This window comes from Anolis sagrei, chromosome 6 (assembly GCF_037176765.1).
Source record: "Anolis sagrei isolate rAnoSag1 chromosome 6, rAnoSag1.mat, whole genome shotgun sequence".
Classification (NCBI taxonomy): Eukaryota; Metazoa; Chordata; class Lepidosauria; order Squamata; family Dactyloidae; genus Anolis; species Anolis sagrei.
Window position 1 is genome coordinate 51414320 of NC_090026.1, and position 25312 is coordinate 51439631.

Below are 25312 nucleotides of genomic sequence, written 5' to 3' on the forward strand. Positions count from 1 at the left end.
TTTGACTTATTCATGGATTTTTTGTGAATTTTCAAAGTTTTTATAAAAAAACATTTTTAATAATAAAGAAAATCTGTTCCTACTCTAGAAAATTTGTTTGTGTGGCACAAACTGTGTTAAATAGGTGGAGAACAGAAATAATAGTACAGACCCCATCAAGGGACATCTAGACTGACCCCCTTCTTCTGGACAGAAAGGCACCATCCAAACTCTCCTGACATCCATTTGCTTCCTCTACTGAGTTGGAGGAGACCCTCAAGACACAGCCATCTGCTTATTCCTATTTGCAGATGCAATCAATCATTTTATTTATCATTACTTACTGACTGTAAAGGTCTGGCTGGCTGGCTGTGGCTGGCTACCCCAGTGTCTTGTTCATAGCAACCAGGCCAAAGAGAAATGATTGGTTTTCAAAGCAGTTATGTTCTCTTGGCTTTGCAAAAGTTGCTTATTGCTTTACTAACTTCTTTAGACTCCTTTCTAGATTCAATCAGTTTATTTTATATTTAGATGAAGACTGCTACAGACAGCTATTTTTGGGTCCTTCTGCCATTTTGGCTAATGAGCAGGCATGCATTGTAGTTTAACAGCAGGGCCTTTTGCAGTCTCTACCATTGGGGGGCCTGCCCTTCCCAAACTGTGGCTGTGATTAGCCACGCCCACCAGTTCTCTTCTTGCAGCGCCAGCCGAAAGCATGAGATTTTTAAAATTCCCTTGCCTTTACCAGAGTTGCTTAATTGTTGTGAAAATTTAAATAACCTTGGGAGACATACAAACATTATAGAATATTTCTGAAAAAAAGGTAAGTGGTTCAAATTCGGATCCCCCCCCCCTTCCTGCATGGTCAAATGACCAAATTCGTATTTTCCCCCTGAGTTTCTGTTATTTATAAGTGAACCTATCCAACCCTAATGGTTAGCTGTTGGCTTATCTCAAGCCCCCCTGATTTAATTCACATTTTCCCCTCTTCATGGTTGAGGACTGTTAAACTGAGTTTACAACAGTATGGGTTCTCCTCTTCAGCTTTTTTGAGTTTGAATCTCCCTAGCACCAAAGAAACAATGAAGCAATGGATCTGAGTCATAGTCTTGCTGGAAAACAGAAAAAGCAGGCAAACATAATAAAACGTTGCTCTGTCGGCTTATTTTTATGCTATGGAAATTCCTAAACATTAGAGCTTTTGCTTTGCTTCGTTTCACCATTTTGCCATCACTCCTGCTTGAAAGGAGGCCTTTACAGATTCCATATGCACAGCATATCTGTCCCTGTCAGTCAGGCACAGTTGAAACAGTTGATTGTGTTTTTCTATATTGCCTGTATTACAAGGATATTTGTTTCCAGTTTATAGACGCAATTTTAGAAAAGTTCCCAGGCTGATCTAATAGCTTTGATATCTCTGTTATCCTTTCAGATTTCTCTAAATCTATATTGAAGATTGCAGAATTTTGTATTCTTGCAAACCCTACCACAAGTAAATTGGTCAAATCACATTGTGGCTCATGCTAACTCCAGTGAATAGTATCTGGTATTGAATTAGAAGTTTGTTGATGAACTTATGTATATTTACAACAATTCTTGTAACCAGGAGCTGCTTTTATTCTCAATGTTCCAATGCATTCTGCTTTTCTATCTTTTATGACTGAGCTGTATAGCAGATTGGGCAGTTCCAGAAAAACAGCCGCAAATTGAAGAATAATTTCATTAAATATACAGACCTTTAAAAGACAAATTCTCCCAAAATTAACTCTTCTAAACATACTTTATTTTTGTATCTTTTTCCTGCACCTGTAATTTTTGTACGTACAGTAAGTTCCTTAGTTACAAACATCCATAAATGACTCAGAGTTAAGAATGGGGATGAAACAACAGGAAGTGAGAGAAATCTACCCCTAGGGAGGAAAATTCACTCCCGAAAGCATTATCATGGGGAAAAGGTGTCTCCACTGAAGCTTTCTCACCAATCTTTGTTTCCACAACAAGCCAATTTTTTTCAAATCCAATTATCCCAGGGATAGGAAGCGAGGGGAAATCTTGTGAACAGGGGCAGAGACAGCAAAAAAATAACACAAGGGTGTTAACCCTTCTCTATGTTAGCCAAAGTGTGTGTGTATGTGTGTCTGGATGGAGTTACACTTAAAAGGGAGCTGTTCTCTTTTACATACAAATTCAATTAAGAACAAACCTGTAGAACCCATCTTATTTGTAACTTGGAGACTGCCTGTATTGCTACTTTTTGTTGCCTATCTAGATGATGCTAACTTCCTGTTCTCCATTATTTCACTGTGCTGCTATGCCACTCTGCACCATTTCTTCTTCAGCCTGAGGAAAGTAAACTCAAAGCAGTAATGGTCATGTAACTTCAATTCCATTGTAAAGCTTACGACAAATTTGAGGAAAGAATCCTATCTGTATACTACATCTCCTGTTGGTGGGCCATTCTTGGAAAAGAGTTTTCTGAACAAAATCAATCATTGGAGTTATAGTTCTTTGGATTCAGTTCTGCCTCTCCTTTTGACCATCCAGTTGATTGCCTTTGAGTTCTCTTGTGAAATGAAGACAGTTTCTTCTTTTTATTGATTTATTTATCTCATTGCATTTTTTTTCCTTTTCCTTAAGCTTCTAGTTTGGGAAGGCAGGCTATTTGATTGGAACCAGATACAAAAGGACTCAGCTTAGAGACTCTGGGAAGACTTCTCATTCCTCTGAAGTTATGATTCCTTGCCCCAGAACAGAAACTGTAGAGAATGAACAAAATGCTGTATTGTGTTCTTAATTTTTTCATTTTTTTCATTTTTATTATTAGAATATCATGTTGACTGTCTGATATTCTGCTGTGTCTGCTTTGTGCCTTCTTTTTTCCGTCTTTACCTTTCTTCATAGCACCCAGATCTGACCTTGATATAATCTAGTTGGCTGACCTATTTCCTTTCTATTTATGAAAATTATAGGATAACATTGCCGTTTAAAGCTGACCTTCACTTAAAAGGGGTAAAGGAAATCACACCTGAGCAATTGCTTATGACTATCAGAAGATTGCTTTATACTGTTCACATTTATGATTCAGATATAATTCTGTAGAACAGTATGTTTTACTAGCAAACAAAATGTTTGAATGGATGTTTACTTTTAACTTAGGCTAAGCAGAAATATAATATGAAAAATTAAAATAGTATCCATTTATTTGTTATTGAACATATATGAAATACAGGTATATTACTTATATAGGTGTAGTTCAGTTAACACAGTAGATATGTTCCTGGACATTTACTACTTTAACAGAAAATTTAGAAAGTACATGGAATGAACAGGATGGGTTCCAATACCACAAAAAGAAGGAACCTTTCAGTGTGTTTCATCAAACATTGTATTTACAGCTAACAATATGCACATGTGAAATGACACATCTAGGTCAGATAATCCTTATATTAGTTAATACAAATATTTAAATCGTTTTTACTTAAAACCTTATTCCAAAATGCATTCCGGAATTATTATTTCTTCCTCACACCATCCTCCACTTTTCTAATTTTATTTTTGTAGTCAAACCTGTAGATCTGTGGGTAGCCCTTTCTTAACTGCTTTGATATGCATGCACTCTCAGTAAGTCATCCTAGAGGCAGCTGCTGTATATCTTGCCTGTGGTAGGAAAGCATTCTCAACTACTGCAGAATTGCTTTGAAAACAATGCTTTTAAAAAAAGTTTAAGCTTTATGGCATTAAATGCAGGCACATTGTTGCAATTTGACACTGAAAGTATGTTTCTTCAAGCTGCTTTCACAATCCTCCCAGTGCTGATGCTGCCAAAAAACCTTCCAGCCAGCCATCCAGAAACCAAGCAAGAAATGGGGGGTGGGGTGGGGGGCGGGCGGGCGAGGTAGACACTTTTTATAACGGAGCTTCTTTGTCATAGGCTTTAACTGAAGTATAGTATATTTGGTCATTGTCTTTCAGATATTCACATTGCTATGTGAATATATGAGATTCTTCGTATGAATTTGAACTCAAAACATTCTGCTGTAGAATAAAAAATTCACTTACTCATTCCTCAACTCTCAGTGAGAACATTCGCCCATATGCCAGTTTGGTTGGTCACACCTGTTCAAAGCATCCGATTGCTCCTTATTCTTCACTGTTATCTTCTCTGAAAAGGTTTCTTGCGGTTGTATGAATCCTTATGGCAATGAGCATAGAAATCAATGTGGTCTGACCTCTTATGACTAATCAGATGTGAGGAGCTTACTTTTGTTTAAGGTTTCCTTCACCATTATACTTTCACAGTCTGTTTACCATGTGGTACCCTGTACATTCCACTGCAACCATCGAAACTTAATCTACTTCTGGAAAGAACAAAGTTAATTTACCTTTTCTCTTCCAAGTTGCCAGGTATAAAGTTGTGTGAGACTGATACAAATTTCCAAGAAAAGGTAGACTTCATTTTGAGAAATCATAACAAGTATAGAACCTCAAACCATAATTATTCTGTTTCCAGAACAGTTGACATTGATAATATATATACATCCTGATTTTACTTTGCAGTTGGTCTGAAATGCATACTTAGGTTTTATTGCATCCCCAAAAATCTATGCTTTCACACATCATATCATAATGCTGCCATATTCAAAGCCCAGTTTCACACCCTCTGTAAATACCTGTGAAGGTGGAGGATCAAAGACAGATCATTCTCAGCTATCTGACTGTATGAATATTAGAGTGACCTATTTCCTATGGGACCAAAAGTTGATTGAGTGCCAAAGACCTTCTCTTTTTTTTGCAGGCTACTTGTTTACCAAAACATTTGCAAGAAAACTGAAAATATTAGCATAGCTGTGACAAAATCTAGCTTTCTAGCCAATCTTGTTCAAGTATGATTCATATCCTATTTCCATATTAAGAACCATATTCCATGTTAATGGATAACTTACAGGCAAATGAAGTAGTTTGTTATGTCATCCCTGCAACTCAGTGTTCCTGCCACAGGTTCTTACAGATTAATGCAGATATTGAATACATCTACAATAAGAGCCCGAACATAATATCCCATCTTTTATTTCCTATACCCTGAAATTATAATGGCAGCCACGATGTTGAATGAAGTCAAGGACTTATAATACCACCAAACCATTGTGCTGATGATGTGATGAGATAGTTCTGGTGTGAGCAAGCCAATATCATGGCCCCAGCCTGTCAAATCGTGTCGCAATTTCCAAGCTAAGTTTATTACTGGGGTAGCATTCTTTTTACATTAAACTAGCCATGCTGTGGCCTATAGTAAGAATTTTTGAAGTAGCTATCTGGACTATTATGAAAGAGAGGTACTTACCTATTCCTTGCCTCCTTTTTCTTCCCCTTCCCCTTTCTCTCCTTTCTTCCTTCTCTACCTCTTTCTTTCATTCCTTCCTTCGCCCTTTGGTTCCATCCTTCCTTGTCTCCTTCCTTCCCTCCCCTTTTCTCTCCTTCCTTTGTCTCCTTCCTTCCCTCCCTGTTTCCTTCCTTCCTTTTACTTTTTATTTCCTTTCCTCCATCCTTCGTTACCTCTTTCCTGCCTTTTCTCTCCCTTTCCTTTCCTTTCCACTTTCTCTTCTTTCTTTCTTTCTTTCTTTCTTTCTTTCTTTCTTTCTTTCTTCGGTACCTCTTTCTTTCCCTCCTTCTCTCCTTCCTTCTCTCCTTCCCTCCCTCCCTCCCTCCCTCCCTCTTTCCTTCCTTCCCTCTTTCTCTCTTTCCTTCCTTCCCCCTTTCCTTCCTTTTTCCCTCCCTCCTTTCGTCTCTCTTTCCTTCCTGTCTGTTTTCCCCCAATACCATGGTAGAGTCCCTTCTAACTATTCTATTTAATATAGTAATATGTAATTGTAACACTCCTTGGGTTAGTAGGTGTGATGTGGGCAAATTTGGCGTCAATTCCTCCAGCAGTTTTTGAGTTATTATGTCACTAAAAACGAGCAGAGCATTTTTTATATATATAAATAAGTGGGTGCTATCACTTTCAACAATATTTTGCAACTGAATAGAGACTTCTTTCCTTGCCAGTTTATTCTTTTTGTTACTCAGTGCTCTAGCAGAACAGCCCTTTCTAGATTCCGGCAATTGCCTGATAATCCTCAGAGTATTGAAGCCACTAGGAAGATTGTATTCAGTTGTGGCATGATACCCTAGAGAAGAAATAAAAGTATGGTGGTTCTCAAAATATCAGGTCACATGATACCTGTAATCAAAATATGTAGGTTCATCCCTATAACATGTAGTTCATGAAAACATGTGGCACACCTCTATTTCCATAAGCTTTTATAACAATCACACTCATGCCCCCTTTTTCTTTAGGTATATTGCATGTTGCATTAGACTCACGGCTGAAGTTGACTGGTGAATTCACTCTTGTGTACTCTTGATTCCTTTCGAGGCATTGCTGATAGTAGTTATCTTCATCTCCTTGAGTTGCATTCACAGAAATGCTACATGACTTCAACTCCCAAAACAAACTATCTGTGTGAGCAAGTAATGCTGACAAGTCTATAAGCAGTCTGAAAAGTGGTAACATAATAATCAAGTTGCCAGTATGATAATACTAAATTTGGCACATTTCAAACTTGACAACTTAGTAATTGTCAAGTTTATTATATTATGGCACACCTTTGTATGGACTATCCGAACCCATTGAAGTAACTCTACTTACCAGTCTGTTGAGAAGGGACATTACCAGTCTGTTGAGAAGGGAAATGTTGGGTGAGAACTAACTACAGATTCCACTGGTAACAGGAGGGTGAAAGTTCTTGTATCTGTGCAACAACTCTTCACAAGAAGTTCCAGAAAAAGAGAAGGCTCACCAAGATATTAAAACCATTATGAAACAACTGATAACTCAAACTTGATAGATTAAAAGGACAAACCTCTGTCAAACTATAACACAAGAAAATCAAGGACGTGAGAGGTCCAACCAGAATCCAGAGGAGCATAGATTCATTCCAAGAAAGCAATGAACTTGTTCTATCTGTAATTCCTCTAGCCTAACTAACAAACAAACATGCTAAAGGTAAAGTCTAAGTCATAGGATGGAGCATATCAAGATTCAGATTCCTCCTTTGATTTTATAGGTGGTGAGAAGATTAGAACAGAGTGGAAGCCTCTGGAATCATTGCCTGGAAAGAGGAATTAGAGGAGTGGGCCAAGTCTGTCTGGGCCACCACAGAGTGATGAGAATACACCTAACTCCATTTTGATGAATCTTGATGATCACCTGTATAATGAGGAAGAATCGAGGAAAAACATAACACTCAACATTGTCAGAAGTCTATAGAGCTCTGAAATTCTATGTCAGCCATATAACATCCTTTCTGAAATAGCATCCACCAACATAAGGACTTCCTGTGTCATTGTGGAGGCTCTCTAAGTGGATTATGGTAGCTGTTGTTTTGGTCTATGAACTTGCTGGCAAGCAATCTCCTGTCCCAAGTGAGAACTCATGTTTCCGGGCTTTACCGAGAGGTATTCTTCTGTATGACATCTGTAGGGTTGCTGCATGGTCACAACCTTCAGTGTCCATTTTTCAGTATAGACTGGACACAACAGTCAGGCAGCTATTGCATTTGCGAGGGCTGTGGTTTTCCAAGTGTGACATGATAGTCCTTCGTCCTGTGGCTAGTAGCTTGCTAGTCTCTCATTTGTGTTAAGTCACAGAGACCACAAAGAAAAAGTAGATGTATATCTGGAACAGTGGTTCTTTCAGTGGCCATCTGTAATTTCACAGAACTCATTCATCCTTGTCTCATAGTGTCTTGCTTCTCCATAGTCCCTTGGGATGGCCTTTGAAATTGAATTGGTGAGAAATCTCTTCTGTTCCTTGGCTTTGGAGGCTATACATTGCTGTTTGAAGAAGTCAATTCAATCTAAGACCCCAAATAAGTGAGACCATTCCAACCCATTCAAGGCTTTGAGTGCATGAAGAAAAGCTAGTGAGTATGATTGTGTTGGATTACTGTATTATATTTAATGCAGTTCTTCTAATAGCATCGACTAATTTTGTGGCCTGGCATAAAGGCTACTTTATTTCTATGAATATAATAAGTAAGGAATGAATTCATCCTATTTATTACACTAGAAGACATTATTTTTGTTTCTTGGTTAATGGGGCAATGGGTCAAAATGTCTTGGGGAAGGAGGTAATCCTCAAAGTTTTCTAGGTGATTGGTCGGAGGAACCTGAAAAATTAGTTTATTATTCAAATTAAACATGTGGTGGGACAAGTCATCATGAAACCTTCTGGCCCTGACATTAGCCATGTCTTCAGTAGTGTTAATCCTTTTTGTGAGAATTGCCAGTTTAGTGCCGGCTGGTTCCAATGCCAATAATAAGTCTTTCTGGAGATCTTTTATTAGACTTCCCTTTGGTGGTTCTGCTATGTCTGGAAATGGCGAATATGGCACTGATTGGGAGCAGTTTCTCCTCTCCTCTCCTACTCTGACTGGTCTACACATGATGTTTGAATCTGCATCTTTATCCTTATCTATCAGTGGTGATTTGTCACTGTGGAACTTCCTCCCCAGCAACATTAGATCAGCCCCCTCCCTCCTGGCCTTCAGAAAGAAAGTGAAAATGTGGTCATGGAATCAAGCTTTCAGAGATTAATTTGCAGTGCAATAATAGATACAGAATATGTGCAATGACTATTGGAACAGCCCTGGACTACAATTGTGGATGGTGTGATTTTAATAGTGAACATAATGTTTAAATGTTTAATGTGTATTCATTTTAATTTAATTTTTAACATTTAAGTGTTTATTTTAATTGTATGTTGTCTTAAGGCATTGAATAGTTGCCTACATGTAAAGCCGCCTTGAGTCCCCTTCAGGGTAGAGAAAGGGGGTGTATAAATAGAGTAAATAAATAAATTTAGCCATGGGATAGAAGTCCATAATAGACTGATTAGTCATTTTTGTGTTCTAGAATCAAAAGGCAAGTATAGTGAATGAGAAATTGTGATTTATCTACTGGAATATTTGAAAGAGATTTAAGACAGCTTCATCGCTATGAGTCTGCCATATTTAGCAGTTCACTGTACTTCTAGCAGTCTTCTGGGCATTTCTTTGAAAAAATATGGAAATAATAAGTTCCTATACTACAGGAAGAAATAGCAGTTCAAGATGTTTCAGCAAACGTTTTGTTTGAAACTAATAATTTGAATATGTGAAAAGAAATAACTCAGGTAAGTCTTGTATATGTAAACAGAAGCATTTTGAAGTTTGTAGAGGTCACTTGGAATCTTCTTCCAAAAGGGCACCTAGTGAAACTTTTGCTTTCCCCTGCCTTCATTTTTTTCTCCATCATTTCTGTTTTAGTAGACAAACTTACTAGAAACATGGAAACAGTTACTAAATAAGAAATTTTCATCATGGATTTACACCTAGTGCTTTAATAGCACTTGACTACTGTCATGCTGAATTCACCATGAAACAACAAATAAGGGGCACAGTTACAAAAGCACTAGAATTTAGTCACCAAACGCTTCATTTATTATTTGATAAAATTAACAATTCTGAAGTATAGGAACACATTAATATTAATACAGTTTAATATTCTATGTCTTCTTCATGGTCCCTGTGAAATGCTTATATATGGCACTTCTTGCGCTTGTGCAGTAGCTTGGAATCATCTGAAAAGCTTTTAAAGGCTATAGCTCCACCCACCCTCCCAGGATACATATAAGCTGTGGGAGGGGCTGTAACGTCAGTCCTTTTGGTTGCCACCAGAGCAGCAGCTTGGAATCATTCTCGCTATTGCTACCTATTCTTACTACTTGACTACTTCGTGTTTGATCTCCGATTGCCTAAGTACTCTTTATCTGCTAATCCACCTTACTGTATACAGACCTTGGACCGTTTTCTGACTTTGCTGTCCCAGATGCGAATGACGTCCGGCAAGAGGAACTTCTGGGAGAGGAGCAGCATCAGCCAGCGGAAGGCAATAAACTGGGGCTTGATGCACAGCTCTTGCAGCTTCATGTACAGCTCCATGTCTTTCTCTTTTAAGATACAGTAGACCTTCTCCATTTTGTAGGTGATGCTGCACTGAGAGTCATAAGAGTGAGAGTGGAGTCGAGAGCGTGGACAGCCACCCTCAATTACTGACTGCATTTGTCTTTATCAACATGTGGCCTTAACTCTGAGAGACGAATTTCAGTCTACATGGAAAAAGGTAGTGGCAACAAAAATCGCAACTCTAGGCTTCTCTCAAGGACAACCGCTAAGTATGGGATGGACTAAGCTAAGTATCTTATTAGACAATGGATCCTGGATATAAAGTGACAATGAGATTTAGCCTGCTCTCCAGCATTCAACTTTAGTGAAGATAACAAATATCTCATCGCTCCCATGGCTTACTTAGCAAATCTGGAGGTGCCTAAACACTGAAGAGCTTTCACCTTGGCAAGATGCCATGCCCTTCCATGGGCAGTACTGGAGGGGAGGTACCGGAAGACCCCTGCCCAGGAGAGACTGTGCCTGTGTGAGTCTGGCTACATTGAAATAAATGAACATGTGCTCTTCCAGTGAGTATTCTGTAGAGACATTAAAGCTAATCTCATCATTCCATGCCTTTTAAAACATCCAGGGCGCACTGAAAGATATTACACCTTTCTGCTGCTCTCGGATTCCTGCTCTGTAATAGCCCATAGTGTTGCCAAGTTCTGTGCAGCAGCAGTTAACATTAGATGGTTGATGACTGACTCCGCTAGGCAACTTCCTGCCGGGAATACAGCTATAGTAATTTGTAATAACTGAAATACTGTAGATGCTCCCCTCTCATCCCTCTTTAGAGCCTCCCAGTGGTTTGATATTTCCTATTAGCCACCCCCCCTTTTAGACTCATACCCGCACTTTAAACTGTAAGTTAAGTTTGTTTTTTTATCTGTCTCTTTTATAACATGTTTTTAATCTGCTTTTTTAATCTGACCTACTTGGGAACTGCGATTCCCTTCCTTGGGCACCTGTGCCCCATTCTATAGTGTGCTGGTCATAGACTGTAATAAATCATTGATTGATTGACTTTGCTGTCTTGACCCAGACTGTCTTGACCATTCTCAGGCCAGTAATGCCTTCACTTAAATGCTCCGGGTGTGGGGAAAGCCTGCCTTCAGAAGATAGGCATACTAAATGTCTCCTGGGGTGAAGCTTGCTGGTTCAGTTGGTCTCCCGGCTGCAGCTGGAGCTGCTTTGAGCCAATCAGTGCAGACTACGAAGCCCAAGTGGCCAAAGTCTGCTCAACCCTCGCTTGCTGGGAGTGCTGGAGGAGAAAAGACGAAAGCAAAGAAGGGCAATGCCACCCTTTCTGTGCAGGCTAACTCAGCCCTGTCTCGGCACAGCTGCTGCTGTCACCAGGGCAACAGTGGACGTCTACTGTGTCCCTTCCATCGATGGGGGAAGCGAGCACGTGCCCCTCTGGGGCTGCCAACATACTGCATTCTTTACCAAATGCTGGAGTGTTTGTCCCCCCAACGGCGACCCAGCCCTCACTGGAGTCAGCATGGCCAGTGTCTGCCTTATTCTTAGTGCCATTCTAGAGCTGTGAACAGGACTTTGAAGACCCACTGCCAGCTGAACTACTGTGCTGCCTTTGGACCTTACACCTATGGTGCCATTGCAAAGGCATGACGCAAGAGGGGATTGATCCCAATCTACCCTCAGGCATCTGTTGCGCATGGCACATGATGATGAGGGGCTTAGACTCAGAACTTTGGCACCAGATGCTTATTCCTGGTCATCGTGGCAAGTAGCCTCTTTAGGGGCTCTTTTGGGCAGGCTGTGTCACCCAAAAGACAGGCAGTCACCCACTCCATATTACCTTGGCCATGGCTATTACCATACTTCTCCAAGAGGGCACTCTTACTATTTTGGGCCACCACCTGTACCTCTTTATGAGCACTACCAGGTGCAGCCAGTGCCAGTATTGCCACCTAAGCGGGTGCAGCAAACATTCACACAGTTACTTTTAACACTGCCGCCCTTCCCTGGGCCTGCCCCACTTACTCCTGTGAGAGAGGCATCGGATTCCGGTTCTGAGTCTTCAGCTACTGGTGTAGACGTGCCTGATGCTACTTCAGCTACTTAGCCGCTTACAGTGGAGGAGTAAGGGGAGGGGACTCGAGGCGGCTTACTCTTAGCCAACTATTTGATGCCTTCCAAAACAATGTTTAATTAAAATAAACATTTAAATAGAATTATCAAATACATTAAAACATTTAAACATATAAAACAATGCCTTCACTGTTAACCACGTTATCCAAAGTCATAATCTAGTCTAGATCTAGTCTAGATCTAGTCTAAATCCAGTGGGCTTTTTTTCACAAAGACCAAGTGGAACTCTATACAGATATCGCTTTCCTGCCTGAAGTGGCATTGAAATTTCATATAACACAAGCGATAGTCTTACCATCTTTCTTTCAGAATCCTGGCACACCCCTGAGCATTCTCTACATCTCTTCGATGTTAGGAGGGCCTTGCAATTTATGTTTAAAGTCAGCAGACTTAAGGAAATCACTTTCCTGTATCCACTCTGTTTTTTTTCTTCTTGAATAGTAATGGCAATCAAACTTGCCTATAAGATGGAACATCAGAAGTTGCCTCAAAACAGAGGCCATTCTACTAGAGTAGTGGCGATCTCAGCAGCATTCATGAGAGGTGTACCACTGCAGGACGTCTGCCATCTGGTCTACTCCGCTGACGTTTGTTACGTCAGCGGAGGTTGACACTGCTTCCAGGAAGGTTGCAGCCTTCGGTAGAACAGTGCTGTTTTCCTTGGTGGCATGACACCTGCCTACCCTGGTAAGTAGCTTGCTAATCTACCATATGTGCACATTTCATAGGGACTACGAAGAAGGAATGGTTGCTTACCTCTAAACATGTTTCTTCAAGTGGTCACCCATGAAATTTGCATAGCCCCACCCATCCTCCCCACTCACTATTTGCCATTTCTCGGTTTCTTTCTGGCGACTAAAGGACTGAGGCTACAGCCCCTCCCACAGCCTATATGCATTCTGGGAGGGTGGGTGGGGCTATAGTCTTTAAAAGCATTTCAGATACTGTGCAAGCGCAAGAAAAGCTACAATATGTGAGAATTTCACATGTGACCACTCAGAGAAATACTGTTACAGGTACGCAACCATTCCATCTCCCACATGGTGAGCAAATTTATCTCTGAGCAAATGAAATGGTGGAAACTCAGCGATAGCATTTTATACTGCCTCTTTTAATAAACAAGGGAGATATCTTGCTTTAACCACACAAATAATAATCACTGCAAGAAATGAGATCTATCTATCTTTTCTACTCTCTGACCAGAATGTACAAATTTTAGATAAGATCATTCGATTTTGTGCAACTGGTGTGACCTATAGACAGTTGATAAATCAGCAGCAGATAATGACAGTATAGTGCTCTTTTAGAAGTACCCATGTAGACTTGTGGGACTGGTAGGTTTGTATATAAACCTAGACATAGGTAATGTTGTGACTCTCTTTTATTATTAAATGTGAAATACATATATTTCATTTCATATATTTCTGCTAGATGTGCCTTGTGATAAGAAATGTCTTTTTTATGCTGGCATATTTAGCTATTTTTCTATTTAAGAAGTGAGCAGATTTCATTGAAGGTTTCCCCTCAGTATGTTCTCGAATTTCTACTGTTTTGCTTGGAAAACCTGTCAAAAAGCAAAGATTGTCCCCCTCTCCCACCATGTGCTTCTTGAATTTCTGTCCCCCCCCCCCCCCCGCCCCAATCTTTACAATTTTAGATTGAGCACTTTCCTTTCTTCACAGTCAGATGATCTAGCTTAGGTTTGGCAGAACCATTCACATTGTTTCCCCAAGGACAGAGTATTTTCTTCCAGATACATCAGCATGCTGGTCTATTCTATGTGGACTGCAGAAAGACCATAATGAAAAAGACATAATGGTTACATATACTGGCATTCTTTTACTTATCTGTGTAGCCAAACAATTTGTTCTCTTTTCATGCAGAATCTGTCTTCTTTGAGGTGATAAGAAGAAAATGAATGAGAAGGGGCCACTTTGTTCTTTAGGGCATTTATGGGAAATGTACAGACCACATATAGCTTCCAAGTAACTCTTATGTGCCCCATGAGATCCTCCATGTATTCCACCTGATTTGGCTTTTCCAATTTCTGATGCTTTTCATGTGTGTGCGTGCATGAGTGTGCCATTGCTGTTGGTTATAGGTGGGTGATAAATGCAATAATCAGGAATTTTCAAAGGTAACCAGGAGCACCAAACTGATATAAACAGGAAACAGATCAAGTGAGAAAGATACTCTGAGATGCACTTGTCGAATAGACTCAAGATATTTAGAGGTGATATGTATTTACAAAGGATTCCAAGACACCCCATTAAATTCTACAATGCACCAACTTAGTGGTTACATTGCCAGTTTTGTAATTTGCAGAATCTAATCATGGCAGCATTTAGTTCCAAAAAATATTAAATATGGCGGAACAAAATCCTGAAAGATGTGCTGATCACAATCTTCGGAAGAATAGAAAATGTGCAGTACCACACTACTTTACTTTCATTTATGAATTACGATTTCCCCTCAAGCATTTGGTTTCCTACAAAAGCTTGATTAGGTTGTTACATTATGAATGCAAAGAGCAATTCTAAGGATTGCTTGTGCCTCTTCATTATTCTCCACTGTTAATGACTAAAAATTAGTTAATGGATATTTTTATTTTTTATATTTATACAGCTTTCGGAGCTTGCTGATTAGACCAGAATAGCCATGTTCCGGAACAGTCTCAAGATGCTTCTTACAGGAGGAAAATCAAACCGCAAAAACAGATCCAGTGGTAAGTGTGGAAGAAGAGAGTATATTGATGTAACACAATCGCCTGTGTTCTGAAAATAAAGATGAAATGTAAAGGTTTGCTGCAGGTTGGGGTAGGGTATTTTTCCCACCAAATAATATGGTGATCTCCTCCCCTCTTCTATTTCAGTCTGTATGAAGTTCAAACTTCTACACTGAATGTATACTCTAAATGTATACTCTAAATATATGTAAATAACTTGCTGTTTTCTGGCATTCTCTGGATTAAAATTGTATGTATTTAAATTGCAAGCAACAAGTAGATTGGTCTGCTTAACAAATATAGCCTCATAATGATTAGACCTGTCTTCATAATGGTGAAAGAATAGTCAGAGTTGCTTCTCTTGCTGTTCATGCCACCATGGTAACTTTATCAGCTCTTAAATATGAAGACATTTTCCAGCTAGACTAAACTAGAGGAGAAGAGGAGATAATTGCGTATGTGACTGTTAGACAACCACACAAACTTTATTTATTCCAAAGCCTAAATGATTAATGCCACATTAAGAATGCAGATTTATGTGGGTGAGAGTGCAAACCTATGCATACTAATTTTAGTGTAAAGGCCTTCTGAACTCAATGTGACTTACACTGAATAAACATGCATAGAACTAGCTGCAAAGGAGCTAAGGATTCTTTAATTTTTAGCTGTAATGCTTTTGTATCATAAATACTATGTTATCTTTGCAAACATATAATATGTAATCCCTTCCTACTATAACGTGTGATCCTTTTAGAGAAAAATATTTATCATACAGTGTACAAAAGATGAGTTTTCAGTAGACTACATTTTGACAAAATCTCTATTCCTGTGCTGGCAAGATGATGGTTCATTTTACAAACTCTCATTATGTCTTATACACAATGTTTTATTGGATATTCAGGTTGCAGTGTGGAGATCTCAGATATTGTGAATAAAAAAAATAATCAAAAACAGAAATGAAAAAACGTGATAGAATTGTAGGTCTTGTCCTTTACTCTGAGAACCAGTATATGAGATCTTTTAATTTGTAGAATCATTGGTAGAGTTTACTGGAATACAAATTACATGTTGTGTGATGCCATATCTAGAGGCCAGATGTTTGGCACTAAAGTAAAACTATGTGCCCAGCTCACTGTGAATAGTAGAGGAACCCTTGTGGCTCCTGAGAAATCAAAAATTTTAGCTGTATGTAGCTTGTAGTATTGTTGGATTTTGTTTAGGTTGGATCTACAAAAGATGCTTATCAGTTGCAAGGACATTGAAAAAATGTGTGTGATTTTTTTGCCCTTCTAATCATGATGAAGGGTAGGAGAATTTACCAGATATATTGTTGACTTTGGAAAGAGACAGAAAACAGTAAGATGTTTAAGTTTTGTTGGAGTAGATTTTCTCTACTTACTACACATTTTTGAGAAGGAGACTGAAAGTTCCACAGTTATCTCCACAGCTTGGTGTAGTATCCATCTCAAGAACATTCCCTTCCTTGTGGAACAGGATTGATTGTTAATATTTTATTTTTATATTGTAAATGTTTATCTGTACCTGTTCTAGTTTTAATAAACCACCTTGAATCAAGAGACTGGGGAAAAATGAAGTAGATAGATAGATAAATAAATAAATAAATAAATAAATATACAGGCAGTCATTTGTACCAGAGATTCTGCATCCACGGATTCCACTGTCCACAGATTGGACTTTTTTTAAATTCAAAAAGCAAACATTAATTTGTCATTTTATATAAGAGACACTGTTTTACTATTCTATTATATATAATGGGACTTGAGCATCCACTGATTTTGATATTCATAGGGGATGGAGGTGGGGGTGTGCTGGAACCAAATCTCAGCAGAAAACAAGGGCCCACTGAAATGATTACAACAACAGTGACAACAACTATGGCATCATATTTCAAAGATATAGTTGTGTTAGTCTAGAATATCATTATGCAAAAGGTCTTGTAGCACCTTAGAGGCTAATTGTGAGAATGAAATTGGCAGCATAAGGCTTCCATAGATATATCACACTTTTTTTCTGGTTACCAAGGATTGGACAAATATGTTGACACCTCCGTTTGACAGTTGTACTCTTTTTTGAAAAAAGGTTTAATATATTTCAAGTATGCTAAACATATTGTAGATTCATTCATGTACTGCTTTTCTGAATTTATAAAAATAATTCTTTAATAAAATTATAATACTAATTTCTTGCTGCATTCATTAAATGAAGCAGCTTGTGTAAACAGTAGCTGATGTTACAAATGCTTCAGTACTTACTGATGTTATTCTGGCTCACCAGTGATTGTATTATTTCAGTATTTTCATTATACATATCGGGGGACTAAAGGTAAATGTAAAGGTTTTCCCCTGACATTTAGTCCAGTCGTGTCTAACTGGGGGGTGTGGTGCTCATCTCCATTTCTAAGCCGAAGAGCTGGCATTGCCCGTAGACAGCTCCAAGGTCATGTGGCCGGCATGACTGCATGGAGCGCTGTTATTGGGGGACTACTAAGCGTAAAAAGAAATTACAAGCAGTAAAATCTGTGAAACTAGAATTTAATCAGAAGGACCTCTATTTACACTAAGCACATATATTTGAAGTTAAAACATTTTGACTTCAAACTATTTGAGTATAATGTTTTGAATACAAACCAATTTTGTGCAATTTTGTGCAAGATGCTGCTTCATCAGATGTAGAGTACTATTTTTGAGCACTAAATCTGGACTCATTTAGTGTTGAATACTAATTTGATAATCTTGCAAATGGTTAGTATTTAAAGGCTGAAGGACCAGTTATATGTGCCGTTACCACAGGCTAACATGGATAATTATCTCAAAGCATATGAATCTAAGTTTTATTAAGTCAGACAAATGGTTTGGCAGAGATCCTTTAGAGCAGAGTTTTCCAAACTTTGTGTCATAACATAGTGTGTCGGCTACAAAAATAGTGTCACACAACCTTAACAAGTGTTAGAGTCTTTTAATCATTTCTTAAGTAACAAGTAGTGCAAGGATTGGGGCAGCAGGTAATGGGAGTCGGACCACCTGGCAAGCATTGAGTAGTTGTAACTATGGTGGGGTAACTGCTGGGATAATAAAGGAGTAAAAAAGGATTACTCCTGGTGGTGATTTTGGGAGGAGTTTGATGGTGTTGGAAGGATTGGGAGGTGTTGGAAGGTTGGAGGTTTTTGCGAAGGTCTTGGAGTTCTGAGAGGCTTGTGGCTTGAGGAGAAGAATTGGACTCTGTATATATGTTTTTGTATAAATTCTGCTACAAGACAAACGTGTGAGTTTGCTCCTTGGTTGGAGGGAGAAGGTTTCTGCATCTCTGTGTGTCTACACTTAATCTTCATCACGACAACAAGAAACCTCTTAGTCTATGTGAAATAATAATATATTTTGAAAAATATAAATGTAAGGTTTTCATGTGATATGTTATGACCTTATACATTTCCTTATTATAATGTATGTATGTATTCTTATAAGGGGTTGGTTTAACCACTGGTTTGATAGTGAAACTGAATTACTCTATTGCGAAATGATGCACGTGTGTTACCAACATTAAACATTTAGAAGGCTCTGCTCTAGATTTTTCTCAACCCTTTGTAGGGATATCAGGACTTGAACCTGGGGTTTTATGCATGGAAAACATATGATTTGCCATTAGCTGTGACCTGTCCAAAACTTGAGAATACAAATCTGGTTCTGGCTGCTTTAAAATAAGTAGTGAGTGTCAGTTTGTATAGAAAATGCTTGTGTCAGACATGTAGCTGGGGGGAGGGGGGGTTGAGGCCCCCCCCCCGAAACTCTCATGGTGGTTCGCGAAAAGGCCTTACTGGTGCATTATTTGAACTGTTATGTTTATTCATATCATGATCTGATCACCATACTCAATATATCCCATATACATGGGGGTATTGGGGTAATGATACAAAAGATTTGCTAGGGTAGCCCCTCTTTCACTCATACTCAGCCCCCCCCCCGAAGCAAACTCAGCTCCCCCCCCCCCCCCGAATCGAAATCCTGGCTACCGGCCTTTCTTGTGTGAAACTATTGTGCAGGTCATTTTATAATTCATATATTTTTAGTGAAATCATATGGAAAGAATATGGGGCATGGTGTTTGATCTTGGCCAACAGTTCAAGAAATAGCTCTGGTCAATTTTTGACAGTTTTTCTGTATGGAGGGTACAATACTTGCATACTTTGCAGGTCAGTTGTGAGCTGCGACCTTGTCCTTTATGCTGTCCATTAATCAGAACCTTTTATTTCTTTTGCTTTTGTTCTTGTTAGTAAATATACATTTCTGGAATATGTGTAGTGTTTTACCTCACTTTTATGTTCCTTGTTCAGATCTTTCATTAAACTCCATCTTTCCTTTGTAATTATTTAGTTAACCTTGTCATCCCCATCTTTTGCTTATAATCAAGATCAATGGCATTTGCTGTGATTAATTTGTTATATTTTTTCTTCCCTTTATTAGTCCCTAATTTTGCTTTCCAGTAAAAGCCCTTTTTGACTTATAAATTTCTGTAATGTGCCATACTATGCAGTAGGTCATGCCATGCCACATGCTGTTTTGTTAATTTTAGCACAGTTAACACAGCAATAGGTTTTTGCCCTAAGAAGACTATAATTTAAAATACTGAGGGGCGTATGTGCAGAAACTTAGAAGGAGGATGAAGGTTAAAATAAACACAGGAAAAATATACATCTTGTTGAGCTTTGTATATTTTGGCTTCATTCAGGAGAGCAGGTTATATGAAAGGCGTCCTTGAAAGTTTGAAAAAAGAGTTTCAAGATAGATTTATAAGAAGAAATAGTATCATGATGGTATTCTGACAGGCAGTTTCAGTAATTTGTAACGGCTAATGAGAAAGAGCAGGGTGTGGTTGTGCAGTAGAGGCTCCTCACACAGCTGAGTGTTGTGTAGCTGAAAAAGGAAAGATTACATACACATATATAGTTCATAGTAGCAGAAAGGGGTGATAGGAAGAGGCTATGCCAGAGAAAAACTTTGTATTATGCTCAGCATTGGATGATAAATTAATGTAGCAAAATGAACAATGTAATAATTTTGGAAACAGAGTTCTAGGTAAAAGTGTGTGGCCTAGATGCAGCAGGAGAAGGGAATTTATGAGCTATCTAGAACACAACTTCTTAAACTATGGCTCAAGACCCCAGATGAGGTCGCCATAACTATATGTTTGGATTACCTTCCTTTCTTTCTCGTATGCACCTCTTTCTGCTTTCCTTTCTCTCTCCCCTCCCTCCTCCTCCTCTCTCTACTTTCTCTTCTCTCTCTCTCCTGCATACATCACTTTCCTCGCTCTCCCTCTCGCTCTTACACACGCACACACACTTGTGCCCTTCTTCCTTTCCCTCTTTCCCGCCATTCTTTGTATTCATAAACAGTTTTCGGGTAAAAAGGGGCTTGCTGAGGAATTCAATATCTCAACTCTGATTCAGTGAAGGTAAAAAAATAATAATGATGAGGACACTGTGGTCAGGAGGTCATTGGACCAAGGTGGTGCTTGATGGGGTGAATTGGAAACAACTTAGATGTAGGCCTTATTTTCCTAAGTTTGAAGTCCAGTAGTAATGTTGCCAGATTTAAACATATTTGGCATATTTATACCTCTGAAATGTAATTGTTGTATCCTTCATACTACATTTTAGTACTAATGTTGTGCTATTTTAGTGTCATTGATGAAGTACCAGTAGAGGGAGTCCAAACCTATTTCTCTTCTTATATTAAATTTTGTTTGGCCCTGATGTACATGTGTAATCTATCAATCAGTGCAATATTTTTTCTTTCTTTCCTTTCTTCCATATATATGTTTGAAGCGTGGATAAAAATGTGGCTACTTTTTTCATAGGTACTTGTAGTAGTACCTATGAAGAGTAATGATGCAATAGGGAGAGTGCTGCTTGAATTATAGACCATAATAGTAAGAAGTGGGTTATACATTACTTAGGGTTTTATTTGGACTTTACATAGGACAAATCAAGAATAATGCCACTAGAATAATTTTGTGTTTCAAAATATAGGATTGTTTCAAACACACTGGAGGATTTCACATGTTTTTAATGGCTTCCCTGAATCTATTAGTGATGTTCCACATTATTTACTTTTTTCATTTTTAAATTTTAACCTTTTACTTACAATATGAGGGTACATAATAAAAGAATCTCAGTTCCGTAATGTAATATTCTATTAAAAAAGGAGTGGGATTATTTTTTTGTTATTTATAGATTTCGATAAAAGCAGACTACATATTTAAATATGGGTCCACTTGCAGGTTGCATCTAAATACCACTTTTTCAAACGTTGCAAACACTATTAGATTTTCTAATGGTAGAGAATGGTGTTTCGAATCCTGTCATATCAGAGTCTTCTGGCAGTCAAGAGCCCATTTCTTCTGACAATGTGTTAAATTCCAAGAAATAGGTAAATTATTTTTTAAAAATGTAATTGCTAAATATCACTTTTCTAATAACCCATTTATTAATGTAGTGATTTTTAACCAAAATGAAACATCCATAGAACATTTCCAAAAATAAGAGAAGCATTAGCCATATTGCACTTCCACCAATTAACTGATTTAGATAAGCCTTTATTGTAAAGATGTTGAGGAGACCCGAGGGCTCAAAGCAATAGTTCTCGCTTTATAAGACATAATCAAAATATGGATGCTAAAACAACATATCACTGATTGGTCAAAATTGAGCATTCTATTTACCTATTCCATTCCTATTGTAAACTTTGGATATTGTTTTTAAAAAGGTAGCTAATGGAAATGTATATACATAAATCATTGGCCTGGATCCTTGATCATTGCCAATTAATATTTCCAATAGAAGGGTTTCAGAAGTACTAAGTGTTGCAGGATAAAATTGATATTATAACACTATTTGGCAGTTGTAAATACTGCCATTTTGTTGCTGAAGATAATTTAAGCTGATCTCGCAGAGGTGAGAAAGGCAGGTGGTCATCTTTGACATCAAGTCATTGGTTTAAAGTAAAAATCCCCTCTAGTTTAGAAAATATGATAAAAGTTGAGGAATGTAAACTTTTTGTGGGGGCACTGTTTCAATTGTGACCTATATTTACTGTTGGGGAGCACATGCAATTTCTTGGTAATGTGGCAATACTATATCAAGACCTTCGATGTCTGTTTAGCCTCAGAATCAATTTCAGAAAAGGAATGATCTTAAGTATATTTTCTGGAACATAAATGACAGGTTTAACAAAAAAGGAAAACATCTCTTTCAGATAGATTGCATAAGAAGTCTTGCAGTATTTGATCAATGTGGAGATTATTGTTTTGCATCTGCTCAATCTCCTGCATACGCTTTCTCAGTCTTCTTTGTAAAAGGAATCTAAATCTCCTCCCTACTATATTCAATCAGTGTATGTATTTACACACTTTATTTTACCTTTCTTGTTAGCCAAAAAGGCTCTCAGAACAACTTAATGACAGAAAATATGCACAACAGTTTTTTATCTTTAAACTTACATGAAGAAGATGAAGAAAAAATTGAGTTTATAACTTTTATGTTGAGTAGCTTGAAGAATATGTTGCACCTCGTGACTAGTGTGCTTGTGTGGAATTAGCTTTGCTGGACTAGTGGAAATGTAAAAACATTAATGCATGAAGTGGGAGCAACATAAATATAAGTGAATCGGATTATAATAATTTTTTATTTGTTACCAGACTCCCCTCATGACTTGAGGCAGGATACAACACAGCCAAAATACTTGGGCAAATCACAACACCACCAAAACTCATATACCCCCCCCCCTCTCTCTACACACACACACACACATTGGTGATTATAGTATTTGATTTGTCCTAGTTCTTGCCCTAGTTGTTGCTGCATTCTAACCTTTTCTGGCACAAGATCCAAGGTGGCTTACAATAAAACTAAATGGAATATGTTTTTGCAAGATACATTGTTTGTTGTTTATTCATTCAGTTGCTTCTGACTCTTCGACTCTTCATGACCTTATGGACCAGCCCATGGCGGTCACCACCCCCAGCTCCTTCAAGGTCAAGCCAGTCACTTCAAGGATAGTGCTTAGTCAGCCCCTCTTCCTTTTTCTTTCCATTTCTGCCAGCATCATTGTTTTTTTCCAAGTTTTCCTGTCTTCTCATTATGTAGCCAGAGTATTTCATCTTTGCCTCTAATATCCTTCCCTCCAGTGAGCAGTTGGGCATTAATTTCTGGAGTATGGACTGGTTTAATCTTCTTGAGGTCCAAGGCACTCTTAGAATTTTCCTCCAACGCCACAATTCACAAGCGTCTATCTTCCTTCACTCAGCCTTCCTTATGGTCCAGCTCTCGCATCCATAGGTTACTATGGGGAATACCATTGCTTTAACTATGTGGATTTTCGTTGCCAGTGTGATGTCTCTACTCTTCACTATTTTATTGAGATTGGTCATTGTTCTCCTCCCAAAAAGTACACGCCTTCTGATTTCCTGGCTGCACTCTGCGTCTTCAGTAATCTTTGCTGAAGAAATACAGCTAGAAACACAGTCTATATAATTGATTTGGACCTATCATTGGATTTTAATGACAATATTTTGTTTATCTATCTGACCGCTGCTGCCAGAATTTGCTGCATGAGACACTGGAAGCGAAAAGAGATACCAGACATAGACGAATGGATTCAGAAAGTGAGAGAGATCAAAGATATGGACAAATTAACCTTTTTGTTAAAGAAAAATTTGGGGAATCCGATTAAATATACAGACTGGTCCGAGATAGAGGAATATGAAAAAATGAGAATTTAACAGACAGACCAAAAGACGCTAGTGTGTAACAGAGATATAAGAAGAGCCGATTTATTTTATTGAATTGTTACGAAACTGTACCTTCAATAAAAAATATTCAGGTAAAGATAAAGACAAAGCCGCAAGGGACTAGATGGAAGTCAATAGACTCTTTTTCTTTTTTTCTTTTTCCTAAATATTTTTTTTTCAATTTTTTGACACAAGGTGTTTTTTTGTTTTTCTTTATCTCTCTTCTTGTTTTCGTTATATGTTTCCTACTTTCCTATTATATTATTGTTCTCCCACTTTACATATAAGAAAAACTACCCTTTCACTTTTCTTTTTTTGGAGCCTCCTACCCTTGGTTTCCCCTTTTTACCCTTAATAAAATAGATTTGAAAAAAAAGAAAGAAAAGAAATACAGTCTGTCACTGCCTCCACGTTTTCTCCCTCTATTTGCCAGTTATCAATCTGGTTGCCACAATCTTGGTTTTTTTTTTAATGTTTAACTGCAACCCAACTTTTGCAAGGTATATACTTTCAAAAGATTACGAGTTAGAAGAAAAGGCTTCTCTTAATCACTCAGTACAGAATTATCTCACAACATTCAGTTAGATTGGGGAAAGAATAATGCGACTCTCCAGTGTCCGTCCCCCCCCCCCCCCCACTTTCCATATGTATGCCATTAATTACGTTAGCTGGGGCTGCTAGATCTTGAAGTGTAACAATGTTTGGAAGACTGCACAATGCCTACCCTAGAATTAGATGAACAATGAAAGCAAAATGAAACATGGCTTGGTGGGAATCCAGTACACAAAACCACATACAAAACCAACTGTCATAGAGCTTAAATATGGTTTAGATATATTAACCAAGGAATGGTCACCTCACTGGACAGTGACATATGATGATTATTCTGGTTGACAAATAAATATTTTGTGTACTATATCATGGAAAACTGTTGCGTACAAAATGGAACACAATGCAATAATTCTCCCTGTCATCTCCTCAGCATTCCTGAGGAATGACAAGTTGTTATTTCTCAGTGCCACAGGTCATTATAGTCGACCCACTGTATCCAAGGATTCCAATATCCATGGCAAGAAAATATTCATTAAAATAAAAATAGATGTTGCCATTTATATAAGAGATATTATTTTGCAATACCAGTGCATACAATAAAACATGGATTTTGGTATCCACTGGAGATTCTGAAACCACAGCCTTTTCACTTTTTTTATTCACCTTATAGCCAAAATTGACATAAATATAGCCAGAAATATCTTTTTTTAAAAAAAGCAAGTATTGGGTTCCTAAGAATGATATGAATCTAGTCTTTTCTTTCATAGATAGAAATGCAATTACAGCAGCAGCCACAATTTCTAATAAATACTATTAACAGGAATATACCAGGTGGAGAGTGGCTACTGTAGCTCCATATAGATAAAATATATATCCTCCATATAGATAAAAAGCATTTTAAATGACCAGTACTAGTAAATTAGTATGTTATTCTTATATAGTTGATTAATATTTTTATTATTTGTGATTCAAGGTGAAAATGTGTTACTATTGACACTAATGTATAAGTTGATTTCATGTATAAGTCGAGGGTAAAGGTACCAAGTAAAATTTTTCCCTCTCCTTTTAAAAAATACATAAAGTGGACACAGGAAGGATGCTTATTTGAAGG

The 25312-nt window shown here is 38.0% G+C and overlaps 1 protein-coding gene across 8 annotated transcripts in view; it reads left to right on the top strand.

Annotated features, from left to right (window-relative positions):
• The window catches only part of TANC2 (tetratricopeptide repeat, ankyrin repeat and coiled-coil containing 2), a 225068-nt gene that overhangs the window by 16931 nt on the left and 182825 nt on the right, over window positions 1-25312 (top strand). For all 8 annotated transcript variants that reach the window (XM_060781304.2, XM_060781307.2, XM_060781308.2 and 5 more), the window contains one exon: window positions 14745-14844. In XM_060781304.2, coding sequence (XP_060637287.2) covers window positions 14778-14844 — 67 coding nt within the window. In that variant the 5' untranslated portion in view covers window positions 14745-14777. Of the gene's footprint in view, window positions 1-14744; window positions 14845-25312 lie in introns of those variants that run through there.